This window comes from Micropterus salmoides, unplaced genomic scaffold, assembly GCF_014851395.1.
Source record: "Micropterus salmoides isolate LMB-PRFRI ecotype aquatic unplaced genomic scaffold, ASM1485139v1 Ms_hic_scaffold_821, whole genome shotgun sequence".
In the NCBI taxonomy this organism is placed as follows: domain Eukaryota; kingdom Metazoa; phylum Chordata; class Actinopteri; order Centrarchiformes; family Centrarchidae; genus Micropterus; species Micropterus salmoides.
In genome coordinates this window covers 14,372-34,626 of record NW_024044595.1, presented here as the reverse complement: position 1 = coordinate 34,626, position 20,255 = coordinate 14,372, and the positions used below count along the sequence as shown (strand labels likewise).

At 44.0% G+C, this 20,255-nt stretch overlaps 1 protein-coding gene across 2 annotated transcripts; it reads left to right on the top strand.

The window, feature by feature from the left end:
* The first annotated feature begins 464 nt into the window (after positions 1–464).
* Positions 465–20,249, top strand: cracd (capping protein inhibiting regulator of actin dynamics). Of its 2 annotated transcripts, none has more exons than XM_038707306.1 (9): positions 465–696; positions 12,672–12,840; positions 13,669–13,801; positions 13,898–14,053; positions 14,392–14,607; positions 14,742–17,061; positions 17,621–17,811; positions 17,918–18,080; positions 18,720–20,249. In XM_038707306.1, exons 3-9 carry the CDS (start codon positions 13,760–13,762, stop codon positions 18,878–18,880), a joined length of 3,249 nt encoding a protein of 1,082 aa, XP_038563234.1. In that variant the 5' UTR covers positions 465–696; positions 12,672–12,840; positions 13,669–13,759; the 3' UTR covers positions 18,881–20,249. The 2 variants fall into 2 exon arrangements, with proteins under 2 accessions (XP_038563234.1, XP_038563235.1); XM_038707307.1 differs by lacking the exon at positions 465–696 and adding an exon at positions 2,863–3,612.
* Positions 20,250–20,255: the final 6 nt, after the last annotated feature.

The window sequence follows — 20,255 nt, the reverse complement described above, 5'->3', positions numbered from 1 at the left end:
CTTTAAATAATGACTATATGTATATATTTAGGATGACATTGTATTAGAGCACTGCAACTAACGATTATATCCATCCATCCATCGTCAACCGCTTAACCTGCATACAGGGTCGCGGGGACTAACGATTATATTTATTCTCAATTAATCTGCCATCTATTTTCTTGATAAATTTTTGGGTCGTTAAAATGTCAAAAAATAGTAAAAACAAAAAAAGCTCATCTACTGTAGATCATAAATAAAGATCAGAATGACTAAGACGCACCATGATGGATGAGGGTTAGGCTATAAATAGGCCTTAGTTACGGTTGGGTCACTACAGTGAACCACAGACACAGTACTCCCCATAACACCTTCAGGAATAAGCAACACTGTTTTTTCCCCCCTCGGGCCGGTTAAAGCGTTTCCATTCAGTCCCTCGTTTCTTAAACAACTTCCGATAAGCACGCGCTTACGTTACAGTATAACGTGCTCGCATCGCGCTCATGTACGGGCGCTGCACTGTGTGCCTCCGCCGCCTCTCGTCTTTCTCTCGCAGCCACACCCTCCCATCTCCGTCTCGCACGCGTGCAGCTGTGCGGGACTGACGGTGCGTGCGTCTCCCTGTCGGGCACCCGCAGCATCAGCAACACAAAAGGGTCGGAGCAGCTGGAGCTGGGTTTACCTCAGCGCCGAACAGAGGGAGGAACAAACAAAAAGGTGTTGGGATTTTTTTCCCTCATTTCTTCCATATTGTTTGTGTTTTGCTGATCGTTTTCCATTTTCACGACGCTGATGACCTTGTCACTGTATCCCACCTTCTCATTGACCTGCTCAGATCTTCTGCTCCATCCTTCGCAGATGTGTGTGTCTCTGTGTGTGTGCGTGCGTGCGTGCGTGCGCGTTTTAAATGGGCTGGGGCTTGCAATTTGATTCGACTTGAAATGCGCAAAAGCCGGTGTCAGCTAGCCAAATTGTAATCAGTGTTATTTTATTAAAATCAAATATAACGCTAATCAATTCAAGGCTGTTTGAATTTCTTATGTGAGAAAAGCAAAGGGCAGATTCTTTGTTCTCCGTGCGCCTTCTAGCCTACAATTAATAGACTGTAATCCCTGTGCGGCAGCATCTGCTAATCTACCATTAACGGTTGTGTATTGATCCGTGCCTTTTAGTCCATGTTGATGTAGGCTCTCACCACAGCGATCCGTTTCTCTCACCAAACGAGACACACAGGATAGCCATTGAAATGTCAGGGTGCTTGAGTCAGCTGGAAAATCGTGCACAGGCCATATGGTGCGGGCCTACATGTGCGAAGAAAATATGAAATTATGGATTTATTTTTCCACATGTCACGTGTAAATGCTTTTAAATCAATGCTGCATTACTGTCACCGTCAGTGTGCTGAAACATAAAAGCAGGGAGAATAGATGGCAGTTCGCCAGAAATTAATTTCCAATCTGCTGGTGTTGGATTTATGGTGCTGGTTTGAATAAACTGCTCTGTCTTTTTTGTTGGCTGTTCCAGCACCAGATGGACAGGCGAGTGTTGGTTGTCTTAGTTGCAATCGGTTCGAACCGATGGTTGAATGATGGCATATTAGGACAGAGAGCTGTGTGTCTGTGTTTTTGCAGAGGCAACAGGGTAGAGCTCTCATAGTAAAGACTACGTCACTCTCACTGATTCAAGAGTAGTGTTTTAATAAAGTACTGCAATGTTCAGCGTCCCATCCAACCTGAAGGTTTGGATTTTCAGGTGCTGCTGAACTGCACAGTGAACAAGGATTCGACTAAGTTATCATGTCATCACCACCCAAATGAAATGACTAATGAACATCTTTTGAGGGTTCATTAGTGCTCATTCTGTGATGCATTGACCTAATCAAAGAGTTTTCTTGCTAGGTGCACAAGTGTGGTTTGTAGTGCATCACATGTCATGACTTTGCTGCATGTTTTGCATGTAAAGCCGTATTTTTGCAAAGGAGCTAGCAACTGTTAAAAAAAGGTAGTAAAGTCAATGCCGTAGTAAAGTCAGATGTAATATGTAACAGTCTTCTTATAAAAATTGTATTTCTTAGGTATCACCCATACATAGTACGTACAGTATTGTTTATGCTATTATACAGATATTGGTATTAGTATCAGAGCTGCCCTTAACTAAAGCACAGAACTGCAATTACAGCCTACACCTCAATTTCTCATGAGGTCTGTGCTAATTATTGAGTGTGGTGCAAGTTATCATCTGCTCTTCCAAAATGTGGTCCTTAGAGAAGGATTTACATGTTTATGTAACACATCTCTGCTCTTAATAATATACTATGCGGCATAAAAACAATCAAAATTGCAGCTGATATTAAGGTTTGTTGTAATGACATGTTTGAAGCAGAAATTACCGGGGGAAATATTCAAACAAAGCAACAAGGAAAAGCGGCAGGCTGTAGACCAAGACGGCATCAGAGTGATGATGCATAGATTACCACAAAGACAAGACAGGTTTGTCTACTTTCTGTGACTTTAAATGGAACACAATTCACATTTGACTATGAAATTGTCCCCCCTTGGCTATCCAAATCATCTATTAGCCGTTGAAACATCAATACATGCATTAACATGCAATTTAGTCAACAGATCGAGGTGTGTGTGTGAATACATGTGGATGTGAATATCTGTGTGTGGGAATGGGGGCGGGGCACAGAGTCAGTCAGGGAACAGTCTGTCTTTGAAGCGCTGTGCTGCTGTAACATAGGCGGCATCCAGGTTGGTAAAGACCTCATTATTACCATATCCCTGTGAGACTGCAGTGATGCTGCCAAAACTGGAGATTGGGGGGAGCTGGCCTTATTACACGCTAACACTATGCTGCTGCACATAGCCATTATGATTACACATGAGACTAATGTGATCATAAATGAGGATCTTATAGAGTAATTTGGTATTAAGGGGACTGAAGTTACGCGGACAAAGCTTAAAATGATATTTGCTGTAACCTCTGAGTAGCTTCAGCACTTCACCTGTGTGTGTGTGTTGAGGTTAGCTCTGAAGGCTCCATGTGTGACTGTAACATTATTAAGCAGGTGTGGTGCACCGTACAAACCATTCTAATCACGCATGTGTATACGCGGTTACTGTTAACCCACAATGAAAGCCTTTGTGTGCATCAGCCAGTTGAAATGGTGAATGCCGCTCTGTTCTCCTGCGCTGGCTATCTGGCGCGGAAACAAAGTGTCACTTTGTGCCTCCTCAGCACAGCAGCACTAACAGACACAGGAGAACGCCCATCTCTCCTCGCTCGGAGCTCACACTACCCCGATTCCTGCTGAGACACCTCCTCCCCTCAGACCGTGCATGAGCTCCACTCCAACACGCATCTGCACTCGTGATCTCACGCCAACGCAAGTTTTCATTCCAGAGTGCGAGACTGCGCCTTAGAACAGCAATCACATTTCCATCAATATGGGGATATTGAGGGATGTTTACTCCGTTGCTCTCTTGTACACCCACACAAGCGCGCGCACACAAAGCCCTCACTGCATCTGACACCTGACTCCAGGTAATGCCCTAGATCCAAAGTGACAGCAGGCAGGTGGAACGGCCACACACTCATAGATACCCTGGCACACAGAGCGACTGCAGGACGGTAAGAAGGCGTTCTTATGCAGAAAGTTAAAAGCAGGTGATGAAATGTTAGCTAAAGTTTGTAGAACTTTAACACGCCATTTATTCTTTCTGTGTGTTTTTTGGCTCTCTGTGTGCAAAACCATTGTGAACAGCTCATGTTGGACAGCGAAGAGAGTGAAGTGTATAGTACTGTACTGAATTTTTTGGTGTATGTCAACTGTGAATATCACAAGTCACAGTGTTTGTGCTTGAGATGCTGAGGCAGGAGGAGAAGGCCTTTCTGTTGTTTTGTGTTCACACTCTTGAGAATTGTCAGTTAACCGATGGCTAATGTGGAAAACATAACCATGGTCATGTGATACGTGGTGCGTGTCACTCTAAAATCCATTGTTTTTCCACATGCACCCTGTGGATATCTAGGGAGTAGACAAATGCCAAGGACACCTTACAGCACAATGTCTTAACAAAAACTGAACATTATATAAATCATAAAGCGAGTGTTTGTTGCAGGCCTGGCTTGTATTTTGTCCACTGATAGCTACTACTAGTGTTGGTATAGTACCTGTAACTAGATTTTTAGCCATGCTAGCATGTGACCCTGGGGATATATTTGTCTATCGGTGGGTTGGCCCACTACTTTGGTCCACACTTAAATATCTCAACAGCTATTGGATGGATTGCCGTCACATTTTGTACAGACAATCATGGTCCCCAGGTGGTGAATCCTAGGGACTTTGGTGATCCCCTGTCTTTTTTTGTAGCACCACCAGCAGGTCATTGTAAAAATGTTAGCTTGCTGGCATTAGCATTTAGCTCTCTCACCTTGGCACAGCAGGCCATTCACGACTCAAAGTGGGTGTGAATGTCGGTTCGTCACTTTTGGAAAGTTACAGAAATGGTCGGACATATCCCTCTCTATTCCGACATCAGAAAGGTGTAGGGGAGGGCTATTTAAGCTCTAAAGAAGCATGCTGACAGCTTTAATCTTGTTAATATGCTATTTACTTGGGTTTGGGTCTGTCATGCAAAACTGAACTTGTTCACAAACACGTACTATTTTCATGGCAGCGTGAACGTTAGCACGAACAGTGTCACCACAGAATAGTGCTTTGCCCATTTGTGTCCTATTCAGTCTGTGTGGCACAAATGTGGGAGGAGTTGGAAGTTGCATGAAAATTCGGTTAGAAAGTGCAGATATATGGTGACAAATGGCTTAAAGTACATATCTAATGACCAAGTTGTTTGTCAGCTTAACATCACTCAGTTGATATTTAGTGATTCCATCTGCAAGTGAAATGCATTATATTATAATGCTAAATAATGTGAATGAACACCGGTTGGATACTTTGCAACCAGTTAATACATTTAGGTCAGTATCCAAACTACAGGTTTATTGCGACTATAGCAAGAACACCAGGCTGCTGCAAAATTACCACACAAGCATACATGTTTCTGCCCTCATCAAACTGATATATGGAAGATTTAAATGCAAAAATGAAAAACTAATCCATCAGAAATAAAGTGAAATGCAATACATCTTACTGTATATGTATATCCTTTGTTTTATGTGTTTACTATGTTATAATTAAATGAAAACCACATGTTAACGGATAATTATTTGTCTTTTTGTCTTTAATAACTTAACTTTTTTTTTTACTGTGAAATTAATTCTCCATGCTGCATTAGAAATCACAACACAAGAGGGAAAGTGTAGAGTAGGGGTGTCCCCGAATTGTCAGTGATTTGATAGACAGAGATTGATTCGAATCCCAATCTCACGAATCTTTGCAGAATCTTGGGAAACAAGGATCATACCATTTAGGCCAAAAGGGGGGTGTTTAACGTCTGATTTTACATGGTACCACCGGTTGTCTCCCAATAAGTAATTATATAGACTATTATGATATGTCAACATATAACACTGTAAATAAACATGTGAAGATAAGAAGCTAATAATTTTTCAAAAATTCTTTGCATGATTAAATCCAAAATTGTAACCCTAACCCTAAAGGTAGGGTGCACCAGTTGCAGCTGTGATCTACATAGTTGTGCGTGAATTTTTTGATCATTTATCACCATTAATAAACCCCAAAAAGAATATTGGTACTTGGAATAGAACCGCGTGGAACTGCGAACTGCATGCAACTGTCAGCAAGTCGGCGGACATCAAAACTCTGCGCAAGACCAGTGAATGGCAGGCGAGCAGAGAGAAAAGGATCAACAGTAAGCCTCAGTTTAGCTGTATATGTACAGTGTAAGATACAGTCACTAATGAATAGAGACTAAAGCTCTGCAGCTTCTCAAGCAAAGCTGCCACGTGTCACCCCCCCCCCCCCCCCCCCCCCCCAAACATAGATTTGACAATCTGTCATCAGGCAATCATTGACAATTCTGATTCGAAACTCTGTAAATCCTTAGTCGGGGACAGCCCTAGTGCAGAGGTGTACTGCATATCAGTGTTGTTCAACACATAGTTCTCTGTTTGATTTGTTTTTATTTAGGCATTTTAAATCTTCCGTTGTGATGGAGACTTCCTGGAGATGCACACAATTCACAGTGTCCATATATAAAGAAATGTTTTCTCCTTTTAACACCGGTAAACATCATCAGGACCAACCTTTCCAGAAGATGCTGTTTTTATATTCTCATCCAAAAATGATGGCTCAACAGGGGCAGCAGCTGCCGGCATCAAGGCCTTCTTGCCAAATTGTCAGAGGAAGTAGAATTGCATTTGCAATTGCAAGATAATGATTAATCACCACACACCTCTGATATTTATTTTCCTCATTTCTAATTACTCAACCCTTGTGCTAAATAACAATTACACTAGGACACTCCCTTATTGTCCTTGTGCACATGACCTGGCAGTCTGTCGAAACAGCCACATCAGGAGTAACACATGCAGTGTTTGTGGCAAGTGAACTATTTCCGTCTGTTTGCATTGATAAGGATTTGTGGTGTGAGTTGATTCTGTTTTGCGTCTGTCTCATCGGGCCCTGGGTGCTGCTGCTAACACGTTGCTGTGGAAACCAGAGACTGCTCAAAGTTTAGAGAATGAGATTGGTACAAAGAGTTGGCATTGATGAGATGCTGTGAAAGTCCAGACCCTAAGGTGATAACAGTGATAGTGAAAGCGTACTTCTTGCAGTATAGATTTATCGGATTTGTCATCGTCACCTCCATATATCCTTATCGATCATCCACCCCCGTCCCATGTCACCCTTCATGCAATGCTCATATTTCCCCACCCACTCACCTACTGCACCTGATGCTAACAGACCTAACATACCGATTCCTGCTGTTTTGTCTCTGTTCTGTATTTATTCCACCGTTTTCTCCCAAAGCTACAGCGGAGGCAGCAGTGACGTTCATCTGGGTAAAACGAGCTTTGTGCAAAAGGGAAGATCGATGTTCCCTAAGGTTTTACTGCAGTGGTGCGCAGCCATCTCGAGCTGTGCAGCTGAAATAGGTAAACCGCTACACGGCTCCACCACGTTCGTCTGTCTGCTTTGTCAGCAAGCTACTTGTGCTGTAAGGTTATGGCACTTAGCCGCTACAACTCTAAGCCATGCTATTGGACTTGGGTAGTTGTCTAGCCCACTCTGGTGCAGAGCTGGTGTCACCATCAAATGGTGTTGAGCTTTTGGGTCGTTCGAGATCCCTAAGATGCAGCATCGTGTTATGCCTACGCCATACTATGATGCAGTGTATCATTTCTCTGCTTCTGTAGAGCACATGGCTGCTCCTCGTGCTTCTCTCATCCCATCTCTAGCTGCTTCCCAAGTTTGTCCTCTGCAGTGATGGGACAAAAAAACAACAACAAACAAACACTTAGCACACAGACACTTGCTCAACATTAGGGCTTCCAGCCAAGCCCAGTCAACACATGTAAATAAACAGACAAACAAAAATCCACAATATCTCTCTTTACACCAGCAGACACAATCACGTACAGTCTCTCTCCTCACCACACATACACACACACACACTCTCTCTGTCTCTCCCTCTCTGTCTCTGTCTGTATCTGTGCTCACACACTCACACTACCGAACATGCTTGTTCGCTCCTTGTTCTGCGCTGGACAAAGAGCCTTTCTGGGGCATTTCTGAGAGAGTCTGTCCGTCTCTGTCACCCTCAGGAAGGAAGCCCACGGTATGCTGATGCCACACTCTGGCTCTCTCAGTACTGTCTCACACTCTGGTGTTATACAGCCAACCAGGGTGCTTGTGGTTTTGCACAACACACATTTCCGCAGCACATCAGAAAACCTCTGGCTCAGCCGACGTGCTGCAGACAGATGTTGGAGGACGCCGGGCTCAGAGTTCAGTGTGTAGTTAGGTCCTGTCAGTTTATGAGATGCAAATAAGAGGTGGTTCTTGTGGTTTGTGTGATAATTTCTGCTCTGGATCTCTAATAATCAGACGTAGCAAAGGATCATCCTGCTGAAAGTGAGCATGTTCAGTTCAGCTGCTGTAAGAGTCTTTTTTATTTGTAGTTTTGCACTATCTATTTAGCCCCCAACCACTTAGCGGTGTGTTTTCATTTCAGATGTACCACCGTTTTAGTACCATGTCTATGCCAACAAATCCCAAGAGAGAGGCCTCAGAGGGCTTATTTTGTTTTTAAAACAGCCCCAGACAGGCAAAACACCAAGAGCCATTCTGCCAGAGCTAACAAAGCGGAGCTTTTTGATGATAACGCTAGAGGCGATGGAGAGCAAAATAAAAAGTGAGAGTCCAACTGCAGCTCTGCTCAAGCGCTATAAGTGTTCAGTGCCCCTTTCCTGATCTCTCATGTGTCTCCTCAATTTAAAAGCTCACACTTGCTCCTTTTACCCCTCTCCGGCAGTAAAGATGATAACAGCATCCCCATCTTACTTCCCTCCTCTCTCAACACAGCCAAGGTGTGCAGTGATCATGGCAACGGACGCCACGGAAACTAAGCATGACATGCTTTTAGAGGTAACCGAATCCAAAGGCCCAGGTAAATAGGAAAAAAATGAGTGCTTTTAGCGACATCTTAAAGAGACAGTGTTTTAAAGCCCATTCAGTTATCACACCCCGAGGATGAAATGACCTCTGTTGGCAGCAGTTTAATGGGTTTTTTTTCACTGTCTCTTTAAGAAGAGTGTGGCGTGGTGATGGTTTGACTTGAGCCTTTACAGAGGCTGTGCTGTGTCCACATATCTGACTTCTTTGATCACCTTTTCACTAGCTTTTGTTTGATCCCTTCCAGCAGTTTTAATACATAATCAGATCATGAATCCATGTAGCAAATATTAGACAGAGTACAATAGATCAAGCTTATTTTCTTTCTTGCTAGGAGTTAGATGCAAAGATTGATACAGCTCCCATATCTGCAAATATAAGGCTGCAGAAGATGGAATAGCCTTCTGCTGCTTTTTATCCTTCTGCCCACTAGTAAATTTGCCTTCACCAGATGGGAAATATTCCCTGATCAGATGGCTGGATTGAAAAACCAGCAGGGGTCCAGGTTCAGAGGACCAGGGTCAAAACACACCACATCATAAGGACACAGGAAGCAAGAGTTAACTCCAGTTAGATTGGATGCTGCTCTATGGAGTGCTACTGAGTCGTCTACAGTGCAGAAAAACGTGTCCATTCTCGTTTCACGCGTGAGTGTGTGAGCATGCCTGTGGCACTGCATTATGGGCTTTGAACCAGAGTAGAAACACTGGACTGGCCCTGATGCTGGAAGAGCATGCTGCAGGGAAGCAGAGCATCAGTGTCACCACCATAATATCACTCGCTGCACTTAGACAAAGAAGGAGAGAGTGGGTCTGACAGAGTATTAAGCAATCAATTTCATCAGTAGGACCCTACTGTCCTTGATACTTTATTTTTATTGAGATAGAGTTAACTACATAAATAGATATTACATTAAGAAGACCCCCCCCCCCCCCACCCCCACCCCCACCCCCGCTTCTTTCCCATTTTTCTCAGTCTCAGGTCCTTCCCACCCAAAACATTTAGAGCAGTCCCACCAAGATCTCTGTCCTGATCAGTTGACATTCAAGAAAAAGAAGGAAAAGGGGACAAGAACACAAGAGGGAAAAAAAGGAAGAAATACAAACAAAGCAATGATTAAATGCATAAGTGTCGTCTCATAATCGCTCTGTAGTATATGTCACTATTACCCCCAGGTAATTACATATTAAATCAAGGGAGATAGAACTTGGAGTAGAGATGATTAGTCAATCGACAGAAAATCAATCTACTATTCTCACATTTTGGAAAATACACTTATTCGCTTCCATGTCAAGAGCTAGATGTGAAGATTAATAACCACTCTCAAATCTGTTCAGTCCAATGTGAAGCTACAACCAGCAGCTTATTAGTTTAGCTAAACACAAAGACTAGACACGGGGAAACAGCAAGCCTGGCTCTCTCCAAAGCTAACAAAATCCACATACCACAGATTTGATTAATACTTTGGTAAAGGAGTGAGTGTACAGCTTGTATAACAGTGTAAATTTGCTGTCAACAAAATTAAGTACGCCACTAGGTGAAAATGTCCAAATTGGACCCAATTAGCCATTTTCCCTCCCTGGTGTCACGTGACTCGTCGTTACAAGGTCTCAGGTGTGAATGGAGAGCAGGTGTGTTTAATTTGGTGTTATCGCTCTCACAATCCCTCATACTGGTCACTGGATGTTCAACACGGCACCTCATGGCAAAGAACTGTCTGAGGATCTAAAAGAAAGAATTGTTGCTCTACATAAAGATGGCCTAGAAGATTGCCAAACCTGAGCTGCAGCACGGTGGCCAAGACCATACAGCGGTTCAACAGGACAGGTTCCTCTCAGAACAGGCCTGGCCCTGGTCGACCAAAGAAGTTGAGTGTGCGTGCTCAGCGTCATATCCAGAGGTTGTCTTTGGGATATAGATGTATGAGTGCTGCCAGCATTGCTGCAGAGGTTGAAGGGGTGGGGGGTCAGCCTGTCAGTGCTCAAACTATACACTTCACACTGCCAGAAGGAAGCTGCTTCTAAAGATGATGCACAAGAAAGCCCGCAGTGTGCTGAAGACAAGCAGACTAAGGACATGGATTACTGGAACCATGTCCTGTGGTCTGAAGAGACCAAGATAAACAAAGTGAACAAAGTGTCTGTGGTGGCAACCAGGTGAGGAGTCCAAAGACAAGCGTGTCTTGCCTACAAGCATGGTGGTGGGAGTGTCATGTTCTGGGGCTGCATGAGTGCTGCCGGCACTGAGGAGCTACAGTTCATTGAGGGAACCATGAATGTCAACATGTACTGTGTCATACTGAAGCAGAGCATGATCCTCCCTTCAGAGACTGGGCCACAGGGCAGTATTCCAACATGATAACGACCCCAAACACACCTCCAAGACGACCACTGCCTCGCTAAAGAAGCTGAGGGTAAAGGTGATGGACTGGCCAAGCATGTCTCCAGACCTAAACCAGCATCTGTGGGGCATCCTCAAACGGAAGGTGGAGGAACGCAAGGTCTCTAACATCCACCGGCTCCGTGATATGAAGAGGACTCCAGTGGCAACCTGTGAAGCTCTGGTGAGCTCCATGCCCAAGAGGGTTAAGGAAAATAAAGTGCTGGAAAATAATGCTGGCTACACACAATATAGACACTTTGGGCCCAATTTGGACATTTTCACTTAGGGGTGTACTCACTTTTATTGCCAGTGGTTTAGACATTAATGGCTGTGTGATATGTTATTTTGAGTTATACAAGCTGTACACTCATTACTTTACATTGTAGCAAAGTTTAATTTATTCAGTATTGTCAAATGAAAAGTTATTATTATTATTATTATTATTATTATTATTATAATAAAAATGTAAAAAAAATGTGAGGGGTGTACTGACTTGTAAGATACTGTACATACACTTAAACTGTCCCACACAAAAATAAAGACACACTTCTGAGTGGAGGATCTAAGTGGGGAAACTAGTTTTTACTATTTCCCATGATGCCTCTGGTATAGTGTGCAGCATGTGAAGTGTAATCCCACACCAGTTGCTACTTATAGCTCTGAAAGAGATACCCTCAGAGCCCTGGGAACGCCTGTCTACACAGTGGTGTAGAGTAGCTCTGTAATCTCACCCACTTAGTTAATCCAGTGAACCTCTACAAGTACACACACACACACGGATACACAGACAAAGACTAAACACACCATCGGAAACACTTTTTAAATTATGCTAAACAATATCTGTTTACATTTTCCAATGACATAATGTCAACATCTCATCTTTGGGATCCTGAGGAGAGAACCTAGCGATGTTTTTCCCTTTACACATGGGAAAGTTTATCTTGTGCACAAGAGTCTGTAACTTCCTGACATGAAAGATGATGAGCATAAAGATCCAAAGTTAGTTTCATCACTTGAGGAAGTCATGAACCAGCACTGATCTTACCAGTACTAACTGCTGTGTTTTATTACGTAGGTCAGTTGCCGACACATTTTTATTTTTTGGCAGCACATTGCTCCTTTTATTGTTCCATACTGATTTTAATGTGGTTTAAGGGATTGCCTCACTGGCCAATGGATTAGGTAATCCAAAGTGATTATCTGTGATTTGTCTCATTAAGATAAGATAGCACACACATCTTGGAGAGTGATGCAGGTCAAGGGTGTTATGAGTCATTCATTTGACATTAACTCTTGAGGATAGCCAGGATGTCGTTGTGTGTTTTCACTCCTTTCCTTTCTCTCAGGGACCAATCATGGATTTGCGTTTGCCTGTTTTAAACAATAAATCAGGGATTTGTAAATTTTTCTAAAGCTGCCATGGGGAAGTGGTTGCTCCCGTTTTATGCGTGTTGTTTATCTTCTCCACTTCCTGTAAATACAAGTTAAGTATGAACCAAAGAGCCAAGGTTTTCTTCTCATTCCATGTGCTATTTTGATTTTTTTTCTTTTTATTCAGTCAATTGCATTTCACTATCTACACATACATACATGCATACAAAAACCCGCCCATAGGCACCGTCCTGCTCGTTATCTAGCCCGAGGGCGAGATATAAAGATTGATGATTGCATATAGCTGTGGTTGTCATTTGTTTTCATTTGACAACAGAGAGAAGGCGACAGGGCAAATTCCAGCCCTTTAGACGACTCTTTGGGAAGAAGAAGAAGAGGGAGGCGAAGCGGGGCTTTGATGGAGCAGAGCTAAAGGCGAGTTTTTCTACTGGGGAAGTGTGCAATGGAGTTGTATCTGACAATGAGGAGTCCAATCAAAATCTGAGGTAATAAAGTTTCCTTTTTACTCACATTTGTATGAGATAATGAGTTTTTCTGCTTAGCATTATGTTACTGCTGATAAAAGCTATAACCAAGATCTAACCAATAATTTAGGGGTTTGCAAAGACAGACTGTGGGCCTCCCCTCAGACAAAGCTTGGAAAATGGTGCCCCCCTCTTAGTTTACTTGGTTAATTTTGCTAAAGTCGTGATTATGTTATATGATCACATAGACAGACAGAATTAAACCAAGACAGCCTAATATTACTGTTTAACAGCACAGACTACACCAAATGCATAACAAAGGTCTGTCCTGTGGCATTTATTAATCTCTGGGAATGTGGGGAAAACTGTAAATTTCCCCCAAACTGCTGTATCTCTGAACTATCTCTTTATCAAATCACACGCATTTAGGGTATTCTATATCCCATTTTGATAATTAATGTAATAACTAGTGTCAATTTTTTTCGCTGAGCTCCCATGAATAAGTTGGAGGCCCACTACCCACTTTATAGACCCTATATCAGAGGTTTGCAAATGTCTTGCCAGATTTGTTTTCACTTCCAGAAAAATGACTCTCACAAACACTGCAAGTTGTGGTTACGCAATCTCTAGCGAGAAGGGTGAGGTTCTGCACAAAAACAGCTTATGAAAGGCTCAACACGATTTAAGCCTTTAATTGATGTGCTGAAACTACTGGTGTGTTAAGAGGTCATTTGTTTCTTTGTGTAAAATGATTTATGGAGCGACGCTGGATCCTGCTCATGATAAATGAATGAATGACTGACAGTAATGACACGCTGCAACTCTGAAGACACTCTTATTTTCCTGCAGGGAGTTGAATCCCATCGGATCTCGAGCTCTCTCACACGACAGCATCTTTATCCCAGAGGAGCCGGTGACTGAGCCCGGTCTAGATCACAGCATGTCCCAGGAAAACGTCTCGGATAAAGTTAGGAATCTGCAGGTGGGCCTTGTAGCTATGCACACTCAGTTGCTGAGCAGTTATCTTCTGTCTACATACATAACGTGTAACCTTTTTCCTTTTTATTTTATCAAACAGAGGCAGATAGCACAAGGTATAAAGTTTGGCCAGAGGCCTCCTTCTCTGAGGAAAAGTGAAGGAGATGAGGGAAGCTCAGATGAGGAAGAGGTTCCCCGGAGTCCTCTGAAGGTTTTGGCCCAGGTAGAAGCTGAACCAGCAAACACAGAGCCAAAGGTAACCACTTATTAACTTATTCTGATGACAGTTCTATTTTTAAAGAAGAGCTAGGCAAAGTCTGTGCCTGTGTTGGGTCGGGTCTGTTTGAAAAATCTGGGGTTGTGGAGTTACAAGGTGAGCCTACCAGACGTCTGTAGCCTGCTCCTCATCTCTGCTTGAGGCTACTATTATAGGCTATTAGCCGCTACTAACATAAAACACTGGGCTCTCAAGACTAAGGGTAATGTAATGGCGCCCTGTTTTTGATGAGGAATAAGAAGGTTTTTAAGGTATTAGGACTAAGATCAGATGTGTTTCAGTTTATCAAAAAATGTTCTGTTATTGTGACTAAACAGGTCCAGGGGGCCCAACAAGCAGAAACCCAACACAGCACCCCAGTGAAGTCCCCAAGGTCCAGACGAGTTCTTCCACCCACTGGTACTATTGAGTCCATCAATCTGGATGCTGTTCCACAGTCTGTTCCTCGCTTAGACAACACCGCTGCCAAGCATAAACTGTCCGTCAAACCGAAAAACCAGAGGGTTTCCCGCAAGCACCGGCGATTTACACAGGTGAGCCAGAGCTAAAGTCAAGCTATGAGTTGCCTCAAATGGGTCTTAGCATGTTGTTGATTTATTTTTGAGACATTTCTCAAACTTTGTTGTGGTGAAGAAAATAGGAACTAATCAAATTTCTACATTCTCAGGACCTCCTAGAGGTATCTATTCCTGGTGCGGTGCAAGAGGACCTCGAGGTAGCAGGTGTCTCCACGGATGACCAGCGCAGGGCATCTGTTGATTCCCTGGAAAGCTTCAAGAAACAGAGACTGTATGAAGAGGAAAGACAGGAGACAAGGAGGAAGAGGGAGCTGGAGGAACAAAGGGTCAAACAGGAGGAAGAGGAGAAGAGGAAGAGAGCAGCAGAGGAGCTGAGGCTGCGTGAACTAGAGGAGGAGAGGTGTCGCAAACAGCAGGAGGAGGAAGAGCGATGGCTTAGAGAGGAGGAAGAGAGAAGGAGGAGGGAGGAAGAGGAGAGAAGGATCAGAGAGGAAGAAGAAAAGAGGTGGCGAGAGGAGGAAGAGCGGATGCGGAGGGAGGAGGAGGAAAGGAGGTTGCAAGAGGAGCAGGAGCGCCAACAGCGGGAGGAGAGAAGACAGCTGGAAGAGCAGAGGAGGAAAGAAGAGGAAGAAAGGAAGAGGCGAGAAGAGGAGCAGGAAGAAGCGAGGAGGCAGCAGGAGCTTGAGGCCGAGAAGAAGAGGAAACTAAGAGAGGAAGAAGAGGAAAGAAAGAGAAGGGAGGAAGAGGAAAAGCTGAGGTTGCAGGAGATTGAAGAAAAGAAAAAATTGGAAGCGGAGGAGGAGAGGATGAGAAAGGAGGAGGAGGAGCAGAGGAGGCTGTCATTAGAGGAGGCTGATGGCTTCTCAGATCCACAGGAGAGGAAGAGGAGGGCTGAGGAGCTGCGCTGGAGGGAGATGGAGGAGAGACAGAGGCCTTTCTCTTTCAAAGTTTCCTCCGGTGAAAAACAGATTTTGTTCCAGAAGGTCCACCTGACGCCTGTTACGCCAGCCTCCAGCCACCAGAGCGGTGCTGTAGCCGAACAAAGAGAGAGCCCCAAGGCCTCTTCTGAAGGACCAGACTCCCCAAACCTGCCAACGTCTCCATATGTCCCCCACACAGCCATCTTAGTGACAGGCGCCCAGCTCTGTGGGACAGCCGTCAATTTAGACCAGATCAAAGACACCGCCTGTAAGTCTCTGCTGGGTTTGGGAGAGGATAAAAAGGCCCAGGGAACACCGCCGACCAAGAGCAAGACTTCACCAGACCGCAAGTCTGGCAAGACGAAATCACTTAACGAGTCCTCTGTAGACCAGCCCGGTGCAGCCATCCTGGCAGAATGGGCTAGCATCAGATCAAAGATATTCAAGGGGGTAGAGGAGGGGAAATACGAGGACTACCCAGAGCCAAGCAGGAACCAGCCTCAACCCAGCAGTGAAGACCAGCCTGCATTCTCCCACACGAACCTCAGGAAGACCATGTCTGCCAGCGCCAAGTTCTCCATCACCCCTGCGAAGAAGAAGTTTGGAGATTCAAACAGGAACTCTGAGGTGTTCGGTGTAGATGAAGCAGGAGAGGAAGCTACTCGGTATGATAGCCCCACTGCAGTCTCCCCAGCTCCAACCAGTAAACCTCAGAGCAGGACGAGTAAAACGGTCCGCATTGTAGAAAGAGGGTCAGAGGAATGTATGTTTGCCAAAGACCTCCCCTCTTTCCTGGTTCCCAGCCCTGGAGCGAAACCCGAGGGGCCAGAGTTGAAGAGCAGGGCTCAGAGTGAGACGGAGGTGTCTGAAAGTAGAGAGGAGGGAGAAGGCCGAAGTCAGGACAGTGAGGACAAGCCCTCACCTTTTGGCATAAAGCTGAGGAGGACCAACTACTCCCTCCGCTTCCACAGCGGAGAGTCCACTGAGAAAAGGAAGAAACGATACAGTGCTGGGGACAGCTTTGATGGAGTCCCTTCACCTCTAACCCCCATTGAGCCAGACTCTGACGCCTCCCCGGTCTTTTCCGACAAATCAAGTCCCACATCGCCTCAGAAAGAAGGCGCGGTCGGCAAGTACTTACATGCATCTGCCTCCCCTGCTGTCCCTAGGTCTAAACCGGGTAAGTCTACCAGCCCCGCCGCACACAGCGATGGTGAGAAAGTGTTTTCCAAGCCACCGCTCTACCGCAGACCAACAACGTCGCCCAAACCCACTGGAGCAGTCTCCACACCTCCCCCATCTCCTCTACCTAAAGTGGCCCATGGGCCTCCTAGTGATGCCATGATCCAGAGGACAGGGGCCGCAGAGTCATCCAGCAAGGAGCTGCAGAGCAGGAACGAGGAACCTTCTGCGGTGGCCCAGTTGCACCAGAGTAGCCAAGGCCTGGTCCAAGGGGAAGAGGAGCCGAAGGAGAGGAGATCCTTCTTCCCTTCCATTAACATCCCCTGGAGAGAGAAGGCAGATAGAAAGACGGAGCTCATCAGGAGAGGTCAGTGTTACTTTGATCAAGCACTATGCTGTTAATGCTAATCAGGATTTTAAAATCTTGACTTTCCTCCAACATATGGTGCCTCTACATGGCTTAAAGGATTAGTTTGTCATTTTGGGCAATCTGCTTGTTCCTTTTCTTAGAGAGAGATGACTTGAGAGAGGTTCTCATATAACTTTTGGCAAGAAAGCAAATAAGCATATTTCCCAAAATGTTAAAAATTATTTTAATGTGGCCTTGAGTGCAATGAGTGAATTGGGTATCAAACCACAATACTTTTTTGGTACCAACCAAAATGTGTCCGTATCTGCACAGAGTTCCGAAACTGGCTGATCTGATAACTCCCTATTTAAATCAAATTGTCATACCCTTTTTTTACTTAAAAAGGTAAAGTTCTTTTACAACGGCTTGCGTCTACAAACATGTAATTTTGGCTTTTGTTAGGGTTTTGTAGAAAGACTTTTTGAAACTTTCATCTATTCTATTGGAACTAGCACCCAAACATTTAGAAGAATATATTGGCCTAGTAATATGCCACTATGGATATCTTCTGCTACAGAAAAACCATCACTACAGAGCAGGCACTCCCTGGACAGTGCGAGGGTCCAAGAGAAGGAGGCTGGGCCCTTATGGATCACACTGGCTTTGCAGAAGCAAAAGGGCTTCAGGGAGCAGCAGCAGAATCGAGAGGATCGACGGAGCCAGAGAGAGGCCAAACTGGCAGAAAAACAAGCTAGAGATAGAGACAGCGTATGTGCCCCAGATTGCCTCTTTACACTCTTTCTACTATTTCTTCTGACATTCACCTCATCAGGCAGTATTCCTCCTCACTTACAATCACAAATCTCTGCTGCAGGTTACACTGGTGAGTCCCACAGAGTGCAAAGGCAGCGGGAGCACCAGTCCTTCTTCTAAACCTCAGACACCAGAGGAGCCCAAGAGACCCGAAAGCCTCCTGGGACGATTTGAGCGCCGAGAACACCTGAAAAAAGCTAACACTTTACCCAGCTCTGTCACTGGTAAGAACCTCAACGTTGAGTGCACAAATAATAAAGCCACATATCACTGAAATAATTGTTCGATTGAGTGAATTTAACAACTCAAAGTAAAAATGCCCCAAATTGCTGGTTCCAGCTTCTAAAATGGGAGGATGAGCTGCTTTTCCTTCTCTCTCTCTCTCTTGTAATTTAATAAATTGTAAATAGTTAGATTAATAAATATTGGATATACTCAGTTGCAGCCCTATTTAAATAATTTAATGTTGAAACACAATAATTTGCCTTTAACTAAAACTATTTATTTGAATACATATTACAATAGAGCTGCAACAAATACTTGATAAACATTTGGTCAGCTGACGGAAACTTAATTACTATTTTGATAATTAATACGCAATTTTTCGACCAGAAACACAAAAATTCCAGGTTCTCAAATGTGAGATTCGCTGCTTTTCCTTGTTTTACATTACAGTAAATTTATTATTTTGGGGTTCAGGACTGTTGGTCAGACAAAACAAGACATATGATGACATCACCTTGGGCTTTAGGAAATTGTGAAGGGCATTATTCACTGCTTTCTGATGTTTTAGATCATAAATATTAAAAAAATCTAAAAACTAGTGTGTGTAACAAGCTTTTGTTCTTGATTTGTTGTTTCAGTTGAGATTGCAGACTCTACACCGTCGCCACCTTCTGTCAAGGAGGTGTCAAAGCGCTTCCCCTCCAGTGACTCTCCGCAGGTGTCCACAGAGCCAGCCTGGTTGGCTCTGGCCAAGCGAAAGGCCAAAGCCTGGAGCGACTGTCCTCAGATCATCAAATAACACTTCACCCTCGCTTCACACTGGGCTCTGGCCCGCATTTGGGATTGCACACTGCCCATGGACTCTGAAGCACCTCGAGAATCACCACCACCTTTTCCTTCGCTCCCAAAACTCACCACGAAACATTCTGACTGTGAAACAAGTAAAACCCTCCATCACCTCGTAACCCCACACACTGGCTGGTACTATTATAATGTTAAAGTGCGCTTCACATTCAAATATTCCAATACAGTCACAGAGATATATATATAAAACAATTGTTGCGCGCATGCACATACTGTATACGAACACACAAAGTCCCAAAAAGACACAGAACAACAAACATGTCGCAGTCCGAGGGAGTCCTCAGCAGCCAATCACAACCAAGGCTGGCCATTGCAATAGCCAACCTCAATGTCTTTTTTTATTTTGTAGCCAACTGTGTCACGTGGTTGTAAATAAATAATTTGCTCAACACAATAATAGGAGAAACACTTCTGTATTAGAGAGGTGAAGGTCTGACTGACAGTGTTTAATAAACAGAGGGTAACTGTCTGAATCGTGTTTTAAGGGCTACCAGTAACAACCTGTTGAATCTGCTTCTGGACGGCTGATGGAAGTGGTGCAGGTGTCTTCTCTGCCCTCGTTAGTATTATTTATGTAAAGCAGAGGATTTATCTATGTTGAAACAATACTGTATCTCCTCTCTGAGCCTTGTTAGTCATGTACAAAAGAAGTCTTTTCTCTCTTTTTTTTTAAACTCATACTCTTAGCATAACAATTCTCACTGTGTGATGACTGTGATAGCTGTCAAAGAGGCTATTGTACAATTTTGCCATTATAAGGTAACCGGAATAATCACACAGTGGGTGCACCTAAACACAGCACTGAAGACCACGTGTTACTGGGAATTTACTGCACATTATCCTCAGAGCTATGGAGACCGACACAGCGCCTGCTTGCTGTAACATACTTTTTTTTTTTGTAGCTGTCCTCCTGTTACACACTTGTGTTTGTGGGCATACGCCATCACTTCCTCGTCAATGTGATATGATCTTACATAATGATGTAAGCATTTCCTCGATGAAAAAAAAAAGCCCCTCCAGCATTCTCATTTCCCGCCACTCACTTACTGAGCAGTATGTATGGAAATACACTGTACTGCATAGAAGTTACCAGAGCTTCGGTCAAAAAGAGTCACTTTGTCATTTTGTTTTTCATGTCAGTCGTGCACAATAGTGTAGTGTACGCAGTGTTATATGTAACAAGAAAAATGTTTGGTATTATTTGCACTTTTTTGTCTCACTTAAGAGATATTCATGAGAAAATTCTTAAAGAGATACAAAATGTTATGAATAATGTAAATTAAATACTGATGTCTGAACTGAAAGACCGT

Bases quoted from the DNA above. Each gene is read 5' to 3' on its own strand.
- cracd (XM_038707306.1), top strand. From the start codon at position 13,760: ATGTCCCAGGAAAACGTCTCGGATAAAGTTAGGAATCTGCAG. The intron at 13,802-13,897 runs GTGGGCCTTGTA...TTTATCAAACAG, and splicing joins ATAAAGTTAGGAATCTGCAG to AGGCAGATAGCACAAGGTAT. The intron at 17,812-17,917 runs GTATGTGCCCCA...TCTCTGCTGCAG, and splicing joins AAGCTAGAGATAGAGACAGC to GTTACACTGGTGAGTCCCAC.